Genomic DNA, 13,231 nt, shown 5'->3' with positions numbered 1-13,231 from the left:
CCTATTAGCGAAGAGATTGGTTGTGGTGCGGTAAAAGTGGCTGTAGAGGAATGACAGTGGCGCCTTTTGATGATCGTCTGGGATGTTGGATACTGTAGTTATTGTCTTGTAGAACAGCACGCCTTGAATACGTGTGGCATCAATATCCAGCTATGTCAGATGGCTTTTCTCCGTGTCTTCTGTTAATCGGGCCGTTTCATGATACTGATCGAGACCAGTAATGTATGATACCGTAAGAGGATGAGACAATAGAGCACGGTAAACGGACCGGAAAAAACCACCACGCTTGACGTGAAACCAGTTAAATCCGTCGGGGTCGGAGATGAGTTTCCATTTTCTCCTTTTACTCCGATTCTTGCTCTCTTTCCAATTACACTCTCATAAAACGGTATTGGCTAATTGAAACTACCCCGGACTACATTCTTCCCCGCTGATCGACAGGATCGTCGAGAGACACTAACTTTTTTCCACGGAGCCCGAACTCGATTTGTACAAGTGGCGACAGTTGCGGTAGCGACTACGAGAGCACATAGCCTGGGATTGTATCTGTGAGAATTCCCAGCAATATACCACCGCATTTTTCTCCCCGCTCCCCGCTCCCCTCCTCTCTTGCAATCACGTTCGTTTGGGTTTTTCAAGTGTGGGCGGGGAAGACGTTGTGTTCCTGACGTTAGCTTCGGCCGGGTAAGTCAGGGAAGGAGTGTGGTAACGCAATTTCCAAACTGATGTGGGGTATCCGCAGCAGGTGGCGCGCTGCCAGGAGCTTGTACACGTGACTCCACTGCTCCTGGACTCTCCGATAGACTGTTCTCAGGCGTTTGGCATAATTCCCCGCAACGAGTCTATTTACGCCTTTTGTCTCACCACCCAAAGCAAGGAGCTAGAAGGCTAACTTTAGGAGCGGTGACTCTGGTAGGTTCCGTTCCGAACAAAGCTGGTGCGAGATAAAACAAGTTGTTCGACAAGGGAAATACCAGCACCAAAAGGACGAATAAGGGTTAAAACGACCCGGAAAAAGAAAACCTTGAACCACATGGGATCCTTGTCATGAGATGAGCATGTACACGAGGTGGCATTTGAGGTCATTTGTCATTGTCGTCGTTCAACTGTTACGTTGCTTAGGCTCCTTGTTACTGGACAATACTTAGCGCCATTCAAGTACAACTTTAACCTCCACCAAGTAGTTAGTTGGGGTTGAATAACGAGATAGCTACCACCCAAAAGCCTGCAATATTATTTCTCTCTGCTGTAACCGTACACCCACCTGCCGCACCTGGTCTCAAATGAATATGACGTTGGCACTGGGCTTGTTTTCTGTTTCACCTGCCAATATGTTTCAACCGTATGTTGTACAGCTACTGGCGCTCGCAGATGTGACGGATGTGAGAGGAAACTACAACTACGTCGTACAGTGTACATACTCGTCTTTAAAACTTGGGCTATAGAAAACACTACGGATATCCAAGACCACCAGATGGGTTTCCTCGTCAACAGTTGCAAAACGCACTTTCCAGAAGCCCGAAACTTCGTTTGCCCACCAATATAACCCCCTCTACTACCCTCCACTACCCCACAACGTCAGACGCCAAGATGTCATCCTTATTGTACTTGGCCAGCTCTTTGTGCCTGGTAAAAGTAGTAACGACCTAGAACACCTAGCACATGTGGAGCCTCGCGGTTGCACTCGTGGGGAAATACAAGGAGTCACGAGAAGAAACTGACATCTGGGCCGGACCAGGATACAGAGTGGCTCGTAGAATCCGTAACCAAGACTTCAATCTCGTGACCTTCACCAATTGGATTTTATAATCTGGGCTATTTGGGCGACCGTATATCACCGCAACTCCGATGAAACCTCAAACTCGCGCTATCGCAACAATGACGCCAGGAAGCCGTTACTTCCCGTATCACGTGACCCATCTTATCCTGCAACCCACTTACGAGCATATGTCCATCATCCCTTCCTTGGTCCCTCCACTAAAACAGTTATCAGCCCCACTTCCCCACCTCATGCACTTGTAATATGCATGCCACCAAGCAGAATAATGCACGCAAGAGCGAGGGTTTAGCATAACATGACGCACTCAGAGGTTGAGCTAAGTGTTAACATGTGGGATGATGTAGTTCAAGGATGAAGAAATGGAGCTGGCAAAAAGTGGAAACTATATTAATGATTGTAAGGACGAGGTGAGTGAGATAAATTATTTAGTTTTTCTTTCACGTAACAGGCATCAAGTCCCGAACGGTACCGGTAACCTGTCTCGTTCTGCATGGGCATACAGGCTGAGAAAAAGCAGTCTAGATTTTAAACTTTGAGTTTGGAACATCTGCACACGACTTAACGAACATTTTTTACAAGTCGTTAAGATGCGATGAGACTTGTTCCTTGGTGGGGTGATCACGTGACGACAAGAGGTCGGATAATTGCGAGTCTTCGGGTAATGTCGATTCATTTATCGGGACGAAGGGGTTACTCCCGTGGTTCTCTGACGGCTGCGAGTTGGGTTCATAGAGGTTTGTCAGTAGTGAAAATTAATGAGAATGGTTACACTCGTGAGATTGTGACAATTACGAGGATATATAGAACGTCCAATCAAGCAGTGCTGAGACATCAAGTTCTGCTTGTTGTATCTACCATCACTGTCAATTCTGACATGCATCTACGAGCACCTCCTTACAAAGTAGGGAGGCACACAGTAACATCTTCATCAATCTTCATCCTTTTGCATATCCAATAACACAGCCAGCAGTTCGTCCAGAGATATTATTCATCTACAAATAAATCCCCTTTACTCAGATCACACGACAAGTAATACGCGTATTTACACTCCACGCCATGTCTCACGCTTAGACCTTCGTATATCTGGCTGCAGAGCGACTGTCTCACTTGTGCGGTCTCTTTTACGAGCGGTTCATGTGCTGATGTAGAGTCAATGAAAGGGGTTACTGTAGATGGCTATTGAAGAGAGCCACTGAGAGTTAGCTACAGACCAATGGTGGATTATAATCGGCAATATCTCATTTCTTATGATTATGATGCTTATAGGGTTGGTATCTTCTATCAGGAACTCCTCGTAGCTACAAGTACACGTAATTACAGTAACAGCGAGAGATTGAGGGTAACGTAGTTATCATCTACTTTTTATACTGGAAAATCTTTCAAACATCCATCAAGTATTTATTTGTTAATGTTTGAAATCAACAGGGCTCGTTCCAATCTCCCGACAAATCTGTTGAGCTCGTATTGGACATAACAACCAAGTTATGATAGCACTCGGAGGTCTGGATTTGATCCCATGTTAAACTAACTGCACACTCAGACCAGGGTTGTAGAGTTTAGTATTGCTTTAGTCGGCGAGACGTATGGTAGACGGGTGCTGTTGCTATGATAGCCCAGTGTTAATTAGTGCTTAGTCATGGTTCATGTTATGTAGAGTCTTTCAATGTAATAAAATAAGAGATCAAGACAATGTTAAAGTGAGAGAGTACAGTACATATACATGCCACTCCAAGTATTATTCTGAGCACGAGATAGTATCGACGAGAAGGAACCTAACATCTCATGGCATACTGTAAACTGTACACGTTCGAACGCCACTTGACGGCATCTGTAAGCTGAAGCACATTCGAAAGAACAAACTGTAGTTCCCCTTATTGTTATTCTTCTTCCTCTAGATCTGACCGCGGACTTGCCGTACTCATCCAACCAATAATATGATTAGGAGCTAAGCTCCAAGTCCGACGTCTTCAAGAAAATCTTTAAACCAACCACCATATCACACCAACATAAATTTCTACGTACCATAACCGCTATAAGCCTTATGGGCTTTGTTTGAGCCGTTACATACCTTGTCCAATCCTCATAAAGCCCACCCACGAGCACAAAGAGTCGTTCAGATCTACCGTCACAATCACACCAATGTCTCATACCGTTGGCTTGTAAGCCTTGAGCTAAGAACATTGAACTCTGTGTTGATGGAGAACTCCCGATAGATCGCCTAAGTCGCCTTTGCGATGTAACGGACAACTTAGCTGGAGTTCTTTGTGCGGCAAGGAAGGTTGGAGACTGGAGATTGCGAAATAACTGGCAAGGTGGGTATGCATTAAGTGAGTATCTCTGCACGTTGATTACTTTATTCCACCACTATTTGGAATATTTGCTTTTTATCCATTCCCTTATCGACTAACGTGAGTGATGTATGTAGATCAGGAGGTGTGTAGTGTAAAAATCGTTCAGGTGCGTTAAATTGCTCATCCGCGAGGCTGTATTCTGGCTCTTTTGCTGCTTAATATTTGTTGTCTATGTAAACGACATGTTAAAGTGAAGTCGATAGGTTTGTTCATACTCAGGATGAGTTATGACACCTGTATCAAATTGTACGATGTACGAGGGCGTATTTACAGCACACAACCGCCAGAAGCCATATAATTAGTGGGCATTAGTATCAATCTATCTATCGCTAGCATGCACTCTACAGGAACACTCAGGAACATGTCCATATCCTTTCTTTTTCCCGTCTGGCTTTTGACATGTTTTAACATCCTGAGCTTTCAGGCCTCGAAATGAGACAACCCCTGATCACCCCAGAGCAGGAGTGAAGTCCCACTTTGGCAACGCCAACCCTCAAAGAGTCAGCTCATTTGAACCGAAACGTCCCGTCTTCTTGTCTCACTCGACTTTCACATTTGAAGCTGTAAAAAGTCTGACGATCTGGAGATCGCTTCAAAGACTATCGATTTGGTATGTAAATATGCACAAGTACACGAGGTATACACATGGAAAGTTCAACAAAAACTAGTTCTCTGCAGGGGATCTTTGTGATAAGGATCTTTGCTCACCTGTCGTTTCCAAGTAGTGAGTATACACCCTCTATCCTTTTCCTTGACCATTTGGTTATAGTTGACATATCAAAGTTTTAGTTGGCTTTCTCACATAACCTTCACAGAAAGTATATTACCAGAAAGAGATCGTCACTGTTTAGTTAGGATTCTTGATAGACCACGCAGCGATTGCCACTTGATAAGAATGGTACGACTGGCTGGAGTCGCGAATCAGGGAATGCTGTATATGCTGGTATCGGAGTGTGGTACCACCGCAGTTTTCTTAGAGTTTTTCATATTCCTTGTATATCCCAAGTAAGCGAATACGAATGGTACTACTTGTCCAATGTACTCAGTAGCGCCACTACAATGTAGTTTGTCACAAACACGTTTATCCACTCTCGCTACCCCCCCACCTAGCCGGCATTTTTTCCACCAATCCCGTTCGCTACACCCATATTGGTGCCTGATGCGCTGTTGATCTTGTTGATCTGCTAATCCGTCAATCACCAAAACTTCGAAGGTCATATGAACAATGTAAGGTTCTAGGACTGATCATTTGCTATGTCACGTGAAGGAGATAGAAGGAGGTAGGTTCAGGTACGGAGCTCTACACATGACGGCGAGCTCTACACGTGGGGGATAAGAGTATCGCTGCATGTTGGTCGAACTACGAAAGAGTCATGCGACTGATCAAGGACACTTGTTTTCGCCATTGATGTGATCAAATTTGAGCAGATTTGAAGGTTGTGACGGCAGCGTCATTGGATATTCAATAACTATGGTCTCCTGAAGAGTTTTCTGGACTTCAATTGTGCAAGACATCAGTATTGTACATATTGTGGTGTGTTGACTCGCAACAGTAAGTGGGGTCTGATCTAAAAAAGTTCTGATTTGAGCTGTTACTCCAGCGACTCATCCACCATAATTAATATAGTACAATATCATGGATGTCTTAGGTGACTACGATATTGTACTTTTTTATTTTTATAATAACATACCCTATAAACCCTATAGATACAAGTATGACGACATGTACAGTAGCGACCCCCAAACATATCCTTCAGATCAGAACATGCACCTGGCAAGGTTATAAAGGACAACTGGACAAGCCTGCACCTACAGGAGAGATTCAAGTAGTACTGTACAGTGGAATTATACTGATAAGATTTGCTATGCCTCATGACAACCATAACACCACTTCTCAACTCCAACTCTTTCAGTCCACGTCAGTAGCAACCTCCTTTAAGTAGACTCTAAACAAACCGTCCATCATTACACAATGCAGCACAACAGTTTCTCCAAAACAGGGCATAGATGATTCTGCGATTAACAAAAAGCTTCAGATAACTCTACAAGAACTCATCATCATATTAATGTATCTTCTAATCTCACATCTTCACCATCTCCCACTTTAAAACACAATATAACATTTCCCAAATGGGATTACCCAAAACGGATGTTTGTTGTTGCCTGGCAACCCCCTGCATGCAAGGTAAACATACATAGAATTATTCAAACAGGGACAGACCCAAAATCAAACCTCCTAAACATCACATCACGGGCGACTTGCAAAATGTCATTTTTGGGCGGCACTCTCAATTCTAGGCCCGACGAGGCACGTGACTCCCCTTTGGCCGATCGAGAGCCGCTTGGCGAACAAAACAACAGCTTTCTCAACCGGCAATCTACACCCAAGACTAAACCAGTCAATCTTTCCTTCATCAATAAAGCTCCCATTGAATATGTTACACAGTCAGAGATGGAGAGAGTTTTTGAAACTGGTAACCAGGTTTATGAGGATGGAAAGAACGTGTTTCCATCAATTGACCACGATCACATTTTCTCGGTAGGTGATCAGAGAGTGACGATCGACGCCGATGAGACTGAGAGCGACATCTCCTTATCAGCTTCTGAACACCTTGATAAATATCCGTATATTCGGGATGAAAGCTGCATACAGAATTTAAACGCCCATCTTGGAGAACTCCCTCCTTCTTCGCCGGATACTGGAAACTCCTCCTCCGAGTCTTTTCGGGATCTCCTCACTTCACCTAGTGTGCAACAGAATCAATCCAGAATCGAAAACAGACAGAGACTTCCTTCAAGCAATCGTCAAAGAACTTCCAACCAGCAACAGCAACCGCCTTCTAACACGCAACTGCCCAAGAAGAGCCTATTCAAGAGCGCTACAGAAACCACTCGAAAGCTCTTCCCAGATATGAGACGAAGTGTGGTAAACAACGAGGCTTCAAAGCGATCGGAGCCAAGCATGGCCATGATTCCTTCGCCGCAAAAGCCTCCTTCACAGCAATACCACATTAACCCCAACGTTCCCAAGGTGGACATGTCGTTCATGAAGTCTAAACGACGCCCCACTTCTGTGGAATTCTCGCCCATAAAACAGTACCATGAAATTCCTGGCAGAAGACGAGATGGACGAGGTTATGGCAACAGCTTCCAGCCCAGAGGATCCCGTTACTCGCCTCAGTTTGACGTCTCCTATGACGACTCGTTTGAACAAAGATATGAGATGTACAATGGACGGGGACGAGACGACGAGAACAGAGGTAGTAGAGTAAACGGAACCCGTGGAAACGGATTTGAAGGTAACCGCGGCCACGACTATGGAACCCGTGGCATATTTGGTGGAGGAGACCGAACAAATGGCATTCGCAGTCAGAGCAATCATGGTGGTCGAGATCATCATTCGGAGGACGACTGGGAGGACGAGTACGCTGACTACGATATCAATACCCCCAATCACAACATCAACACACCCTGTCGAACCCCGAAACCCAAGTCTCGTGATCACGATAACAGTTCACGAGAGTCAAAAGATAACCACGCCTCTTCTTCCTCTTCTGCGCAAAGTGGAGCTGCTGCTGCCCTCAATCTTCCTATTCTTCTTTCAATCTGGTTACAGCTCGCTTACAACGCTATAATCATGGCTGTTGTTTCGTACTTTGTCTGGACATTCTATTCCACTGTCAAGCGTGATGTCGACATGAAAGTGGACGAGTACTCCGCTGATATTCTTCAGGAGATGGCCATGTGCTCCAAGGACTACCTGGCTAACAACTGTATGCCCGGAAAGCGGGTTCCTGCTCTTGAGACCATGTGCAATGCTTGGGAGAGATGTATGAACAGAGATCCTAAGATAGTGGGACGAGCTCGAGTTTCTGCTGAGACTTTCGCCGAAATAATCAACGGATTCCTTCGACCCATCTCGTTTAAGTCCATGGTGTTCGTTATCTTCCTACTTGCAGGATCTCTCTTCGTCTGCAACTTTGGGTTTGGCACGTACAGAGGTCCGCTTTACCAGCAGGTGAAAGAGAATGAGAAGAAGCAGGACAAGGAGAAGGAGAAGGAGAAGGAGAAGCGAAAGTCGAGAGACAGAGGAGATTACGAGCGAGTATACGATTCTCCATCCTTCTACGTGTCTCCTAGATATTACAGACAGAGAGGATACCGACGAAGATACTAGTTTGTACTCATAGTTATTTAATTTATGTAAGATAGAGGCGGTTTGTGTAAAAGTGGAGCTATTGCACTGTAGTACTTGTGCAGTTTGTACACTGTAATTTGATGACATTCTACAGTCATATCATCCTACGTCTTATTGCCCTTTATTTGGGCAATCGAAGAATTAAATACAATCTATCATTATAAAATTACATTGACTTTCGCCAGTCAACAAACTCCTTGAGCAAGAAGCTCTCTCCGTCAAGTTCCGTAATATCCACCTTTTTGTTGGCAGAGTCAAACACCAGTCTCCACAACTTGTTATCCTCCTTGGGCAGATCCTTCAGTTTAGTCAAAGCAGCGTTGAGAAAGTTGATCTCATCAGTTCCACTCCAGGTAGAGGAAGCACCAGCGTACATTGGCAGATCTTCGGTTTTGAAGTAATCAACAGCTGCGAGCTTATGATCGCCCGTTCTGTATCCGTAGATGATATGCTTCACACCGAGTAGAAATGATTGAGCCCAAGCACGGTTCATTTTTCGCTCCAGAATCTCGCCGTCCTTGGCATTGTGAACTTCTCGAGAGGTTTTCAGCTCTCCATATCGGCTAGTGCCTTTGGCACAAGGATCGAACACACAATCCACCTCTCCGCCGATCAGGATCTTGTTGTCTCCAATCTGTGTTCGAACCACGGACACAAACTGGTCGCCATTGGGGATATCATCGAAACGAGATTCAATGTCCTCTCGTGAGCTCTTGAACCATGGCTCGTTCAGTAGAGCTACACTCTCGAACTTGTAGCCGGAGTAGATGTGTTTCTTCATCTGCTCATCGGGCGCCTTCTTGCCTTGCTGCTTGCTCTGCCAGTCTTCCTCAATGAAATAGTGTCCGTCGAAATATGTAATATTCAGCACAATAGGCTCATTGTACTGGTCGTAAGGATGGGTCATGATCTTGGTAAGGATTCCACGCCAAGTGATGATTTCGGCATCGATTTTACTTCCAGTTTCGCGCTCATATTTACTTAGCGACTCGAGCAGTGTGTCCAGATGAGTATCGTGCTCGTTGGGCTGTGTCCAATTCTCAATGCCTTTGGTCAGATCGATAGGAGCCTTCAGGATAGTCTCCTCAGGCAGGTAGTAGTACTTGAGCTGAGATTGGTCCATAGTCACCTTACCGTCGGTGATGGAGTAGCTGTATACCTCCTTGGGCTTCTTCAGCTTTGCAGCTAGACGTTCTGTTGTGGAGAACGAGCTCATTGTTGTGTAGATGTGATGATGATGGTGTTGTGATTTAGATGAGGAAGTTTCATGGTGAAAGTTTCAATAAGGTTATCGGTAATAATGAATGTTGAATTGGTGATCGTGGTGGGTTGTCTTGTACTCGTACTTGTTGATAGCCTATAAGTTGTTTGTTTGGTATCAAATGACTCGGATATATCTCATCTTGGGATACATATAGAAGTGAAACGTCATAATAATAGTGCATACTGCAAATCACCAGCGATCCATGATTTTAGGGTGATGTTTGTGATATATACTACCTGTACCGGTACCGGTACAAATACTTGTACTTCGATTCAAGTGATGTCAAATAAATACAATACTAGTACCCGGTAGAAGCGGTGTGCTGTTCTTTGCTCCTCTAAATTGCTTACTACAGTATATACTTGTGCTCGTACTGCGTCAGAACTTGCACATTGGACACACCGTACATACAATAGCTATCGGGAGAGTATGAGTACAGTATGGGGAGTTTCATACATACCAGTAAAATGCTTCCAACAGGTACTTGTACAGGGAGGTCCTGCAGTAACTGGACAATACAGACCACAAGACTCTACGCTTCAACTTGGTCAGTCACACAGTACATACAAGTAGTAACACGATCTATATGCCAATCTGTATGACGTCCTTCCAGAACCCACGCGGGACAGACCTTTTTCTCAATTAGCTACAAGACTGTAGTTGACTGGTTTATTATGTGGCTACTTGTACCAAACCACAATAACTCACTTTTTTCCACCCGTTTCTACAGTAAACTTTGCCATAATATCATCCCATTCGTAATCGAACCAACAAGCTCGATTCTCTGACTGAAAAACCATAACTCAAAAGTCGGGTATACTCCAGAAGAATACGATCTTCTTTCTTCTTCCCTCATACAAAAAAATGTCTATTCAGGTTGCCGCCAAGGCCGCAAATGTGGGCTACGCCGCCGTTCTGCTCGGTGCCCAGAAGAACATCAAGATCGAGATCATTGACGACAAGGTCGTTTCCAAGGAGACCCCCGCCGATGTCGTTTACGACGGAGTTTCCGGCACCAAAGCTGTGGTTGAGAAGCTCGCTGTTACCGTTTCTACTGAGGACCAGGAGTGGATCGACTTTGCCTTCACCAACCTCCTGTCCAAGGACTTTAAGGCCGTCACCCCTTCTCTTGAGAAGCTCGAGGCTCATCTTAACTTCCGATCTTTCATCAACGGCTACACTCCTTCTCTGTCCGATCTGGTTGTCTGGGGTGTTCTTCGATCCAACCTGGTTGTCGGTACCTCTCTGAAGTCCGGTGTTTTCATCAATCTGGGCCGATGGTACAATTACCTCCTCGCCTTTGAGTACGGTCCCGTTGTTGAGACCTTCACCAAGGATCTGAACGAGGTCCGAAAGAGCGCCAAGTCTGGCCAGAAGAAGGTGGCCTCCAAGGCTTCTTTCGAGATTGGTCTTGTCAACGCCAAGGAGGGCGAGGTTGTCACCCGATTCCCTCCCGAGCCTTCTGGATACCTCCATATCGGACACGCCAAGGCTGCTGTCCTTAACGAGTACTTTGCTCGACAGTACAAGGGTAAGCTGATCATCCGATTCGACGACACCAACCCCTCCAAGGAGAAGGAAGAGTTCCAGGACTCCATTCTCGAGGATCTGGAGCTGCTCGGAATCAAGGGAGATGTCATCTCCTACTCTTCCGACTACTTCCAGGAGATGTACGATCTCTGTATCAAGATGATTAAGGAGGGCAAGGCTTACGCCGACGACACCACCCAGGAGGTGATGCGAGAGCAGCGAATGGACGGTATTGCCTCTGCTAGACGAGACCGACCCGTCGAGGAGTCTCTCGATGTCTTTGAGAACCAGATGGCCAAGGGTACTGAGGAGGGTCTTAAGAACTGTATCCGAGCCAAGATCTCCGTCGACGCCGGAAACAAGACTCTTCGAGATCCCGTCATCTACCGATGCAACCTCACCCCTCACCACCGAACTGGTGACAAGTGGAAGGTTTATCCCACTTACGATTTCTGCTGCCCCATTGTCGACTCCATCGAGGGTGTGACCCACGCTCTGCGAACCATCGAGTACCGAGACCGAAACGCGCAGTACGACTGGATGCTCAAGGCTCTTGGCCTGCGAAAGGTGCACATTTGGGATTTCGCCCGTGTCAACTTTGTCCGAACTCTGCTATCCAAGCGAAAGCTGCAGTGGTTTGTTGATCAGGACAAGGTCGAGTCGTGGAGCGATCCTCGATTTCCCACCGTCCGAGGTGTGCGACGACGAGGTATGACTGTGGAGGGTCTGCGAAACTTCATCATTTCCCAGGGTCCTTCCAAGAACATCATCAACCTCGACTGGTCTCTTATCTGGGCTATCAACAAGAAGGTCATTGACCCCGTTGCTCCTCGACACTCCGCTGTTGTCAAGAAGGACGTTGTTGAGATTTCTTTTGCCGACGCTGCCCCCGAGACTGTTGAGGATCGACCCAAGCACAAGAAGAACCCCGATCTTGGCACCAAGAAGACCGTCTTCGGAGGTAAGAAGGTTCTCATTGACCAGGACGATGCTCAGACCCTCAAGGATGGCGAGGAGCTCACTCTCATGGACTGGGGTAACATCATTGTCGAGAAAATCCACAAGAATGGCGATCTCGTCACCGGCATTGACGCCAAGCTCCACCTCGAGGGTGACTTCAAGAAGACCGAGCACAAGGTCTCTTGGTTGGCTGAGTCTGATGCTACTCCTTGTGAGCTGGTTGACTTTGACCATCTCATCACCAAGGACAAGATTGAGGAGGGCGAGAACTTTGAGGACTGGCTCACTCCCGAGACCGTTTTCAAGACCGAGGCTCTTGCTGACTCCAACATCAAGAACATGAAGGTTGGAGACATCATCCAGTTCGAGCGAAAGGGTTACTACAGACTCGACCAGCCCTGGTCTGAGGACAAGCCCGCTGTTTTCTTCACCATTCCCGACGGAAAGGTTGTCCAGAAGTACGGCGCTAAGAAGTAAACGAGTTCACCGTATTTCTTTGAATCTGTAATAGTGTTGTAATACAGCATCAAATGTACAAATTGTCTATCCTGTAGTTAATTTTACAAGGACAAGCTCTGTGGATGTGCTATGACGATGTCCAAAGGTTGTTGCCTCAGTGGTTGTTGTCGCTTACCGGAAGCACGTGCTAACAAAACCGCACAGATAGTTTCCGGCGGCTGCAATGTCCGCCTCTTTAGGAACGTACATTATATTATGAAGCGCATATCCTTATTTAAAGGCGACCTCTCACTCCGATTCTCGGGAATCCAATACAGTTCAAGCTTCAATGAGTTGCCTATAGTACATACATACTGTATGTATATACTACTGTACTGTAGTTGGATGTGTGTGTCGTTGTGAGGGTAGAGTCCAACAATTGAGCGTGAATTGTTTGTTATGCGTAGATATTATAGCAGTCATTTCCCGTGTATTGTTATCTTTTCTAATATACAATACTCAGCTCGTTGATATCTCCGTATCAATATTTTAAACTATGCCTTTATCGTTCCTGAAACGTGCATCAGACATCTCTGAAGAAGGGTGACTGGGCACAAGAACGAGCCATGAAGCTGAACCTAGAAGTTGCGCCACAAGATATTTCTGGTGACACATATCGATGACATCTGCTAACAAAAAAAATATACAAG

At 45.8% G+C, this 13,231-nt stretch overlaps 3 protein-coding genes across 3 annotated transcripts; 2 read left to right on the top strand and 1 right to left on the bottom strand.

The window, feature by feature from the left end:
* Window positions 1-6,280: 6,280 nt before the first annotated feature.
* YALI1_E33675g (uncharacterized protein) lies at window positions 6,281-8,308 on the top strand (the record flags this gene model as incomplete). The annotated part of the gene is made up of 1 exon (XM_504510.3): window positions 6,281-8,308. The coding sequence occupies one exon, from the start codon at window positions 6,281-6,283 to the stop codon at window positions 8,306-8,308; it is 2,028 nt and encodes a 675-aa protein (XP_504510.3).
* Window positions 8,309-8,495: 187 nt separating this feature from the next.
* YALI1_E33642g (uncharacterized protein) lies at window positions 8,496-9,545 on the bottom strand (the record flags this gene model as incomplete). The annotated part of the gene is made up of 1 exon (XM_504509.3): window positions 8,496-9,545. One exon carries the CDS (start codon window positions 9,543-9,545, stop codon window positions 8,496-8,498), a length of 1,050 nt encoding a protein of 349 aa, XP_504509.3.
* A 912-nt stretch (window positions 9,546-10,457) lies between these two features.
* YALI1_E33633g (uncharacterized protein) lies at window positions 10,458-12,560 on the top strand (the record flags this gene model as incomplete). The annotated part of the gene is made up of 1 exon (XM_504508.1): window positions 10,458-12,560. The coding sequence occupies one exon, from the start codon at window positions 10,458-10,460 to the stop codon at window positions 12,558-12,560; it is 2,103 nt and encodes a 700-aa protein (XP_504508.1).
* Window positions 12,561-13,231: the final 671 nt, after the last annotated feature.

Source organism: Yarrowia lipolytica, chromosome 1E (assembly GCF_001761485.1).
Source record: "Yarrowia lipolytica chromosome 1E, complete sequence".
NCBI classification, from domain to species: Eukaryota; Fungi; Ascomycota; class Dipodascomycetes; order Dipodascales; genus Yarrowia; species Yarrowia lipolytica.
This window is presented reverse-complemented; position numbering and strand designations above follow the sequence as displayed.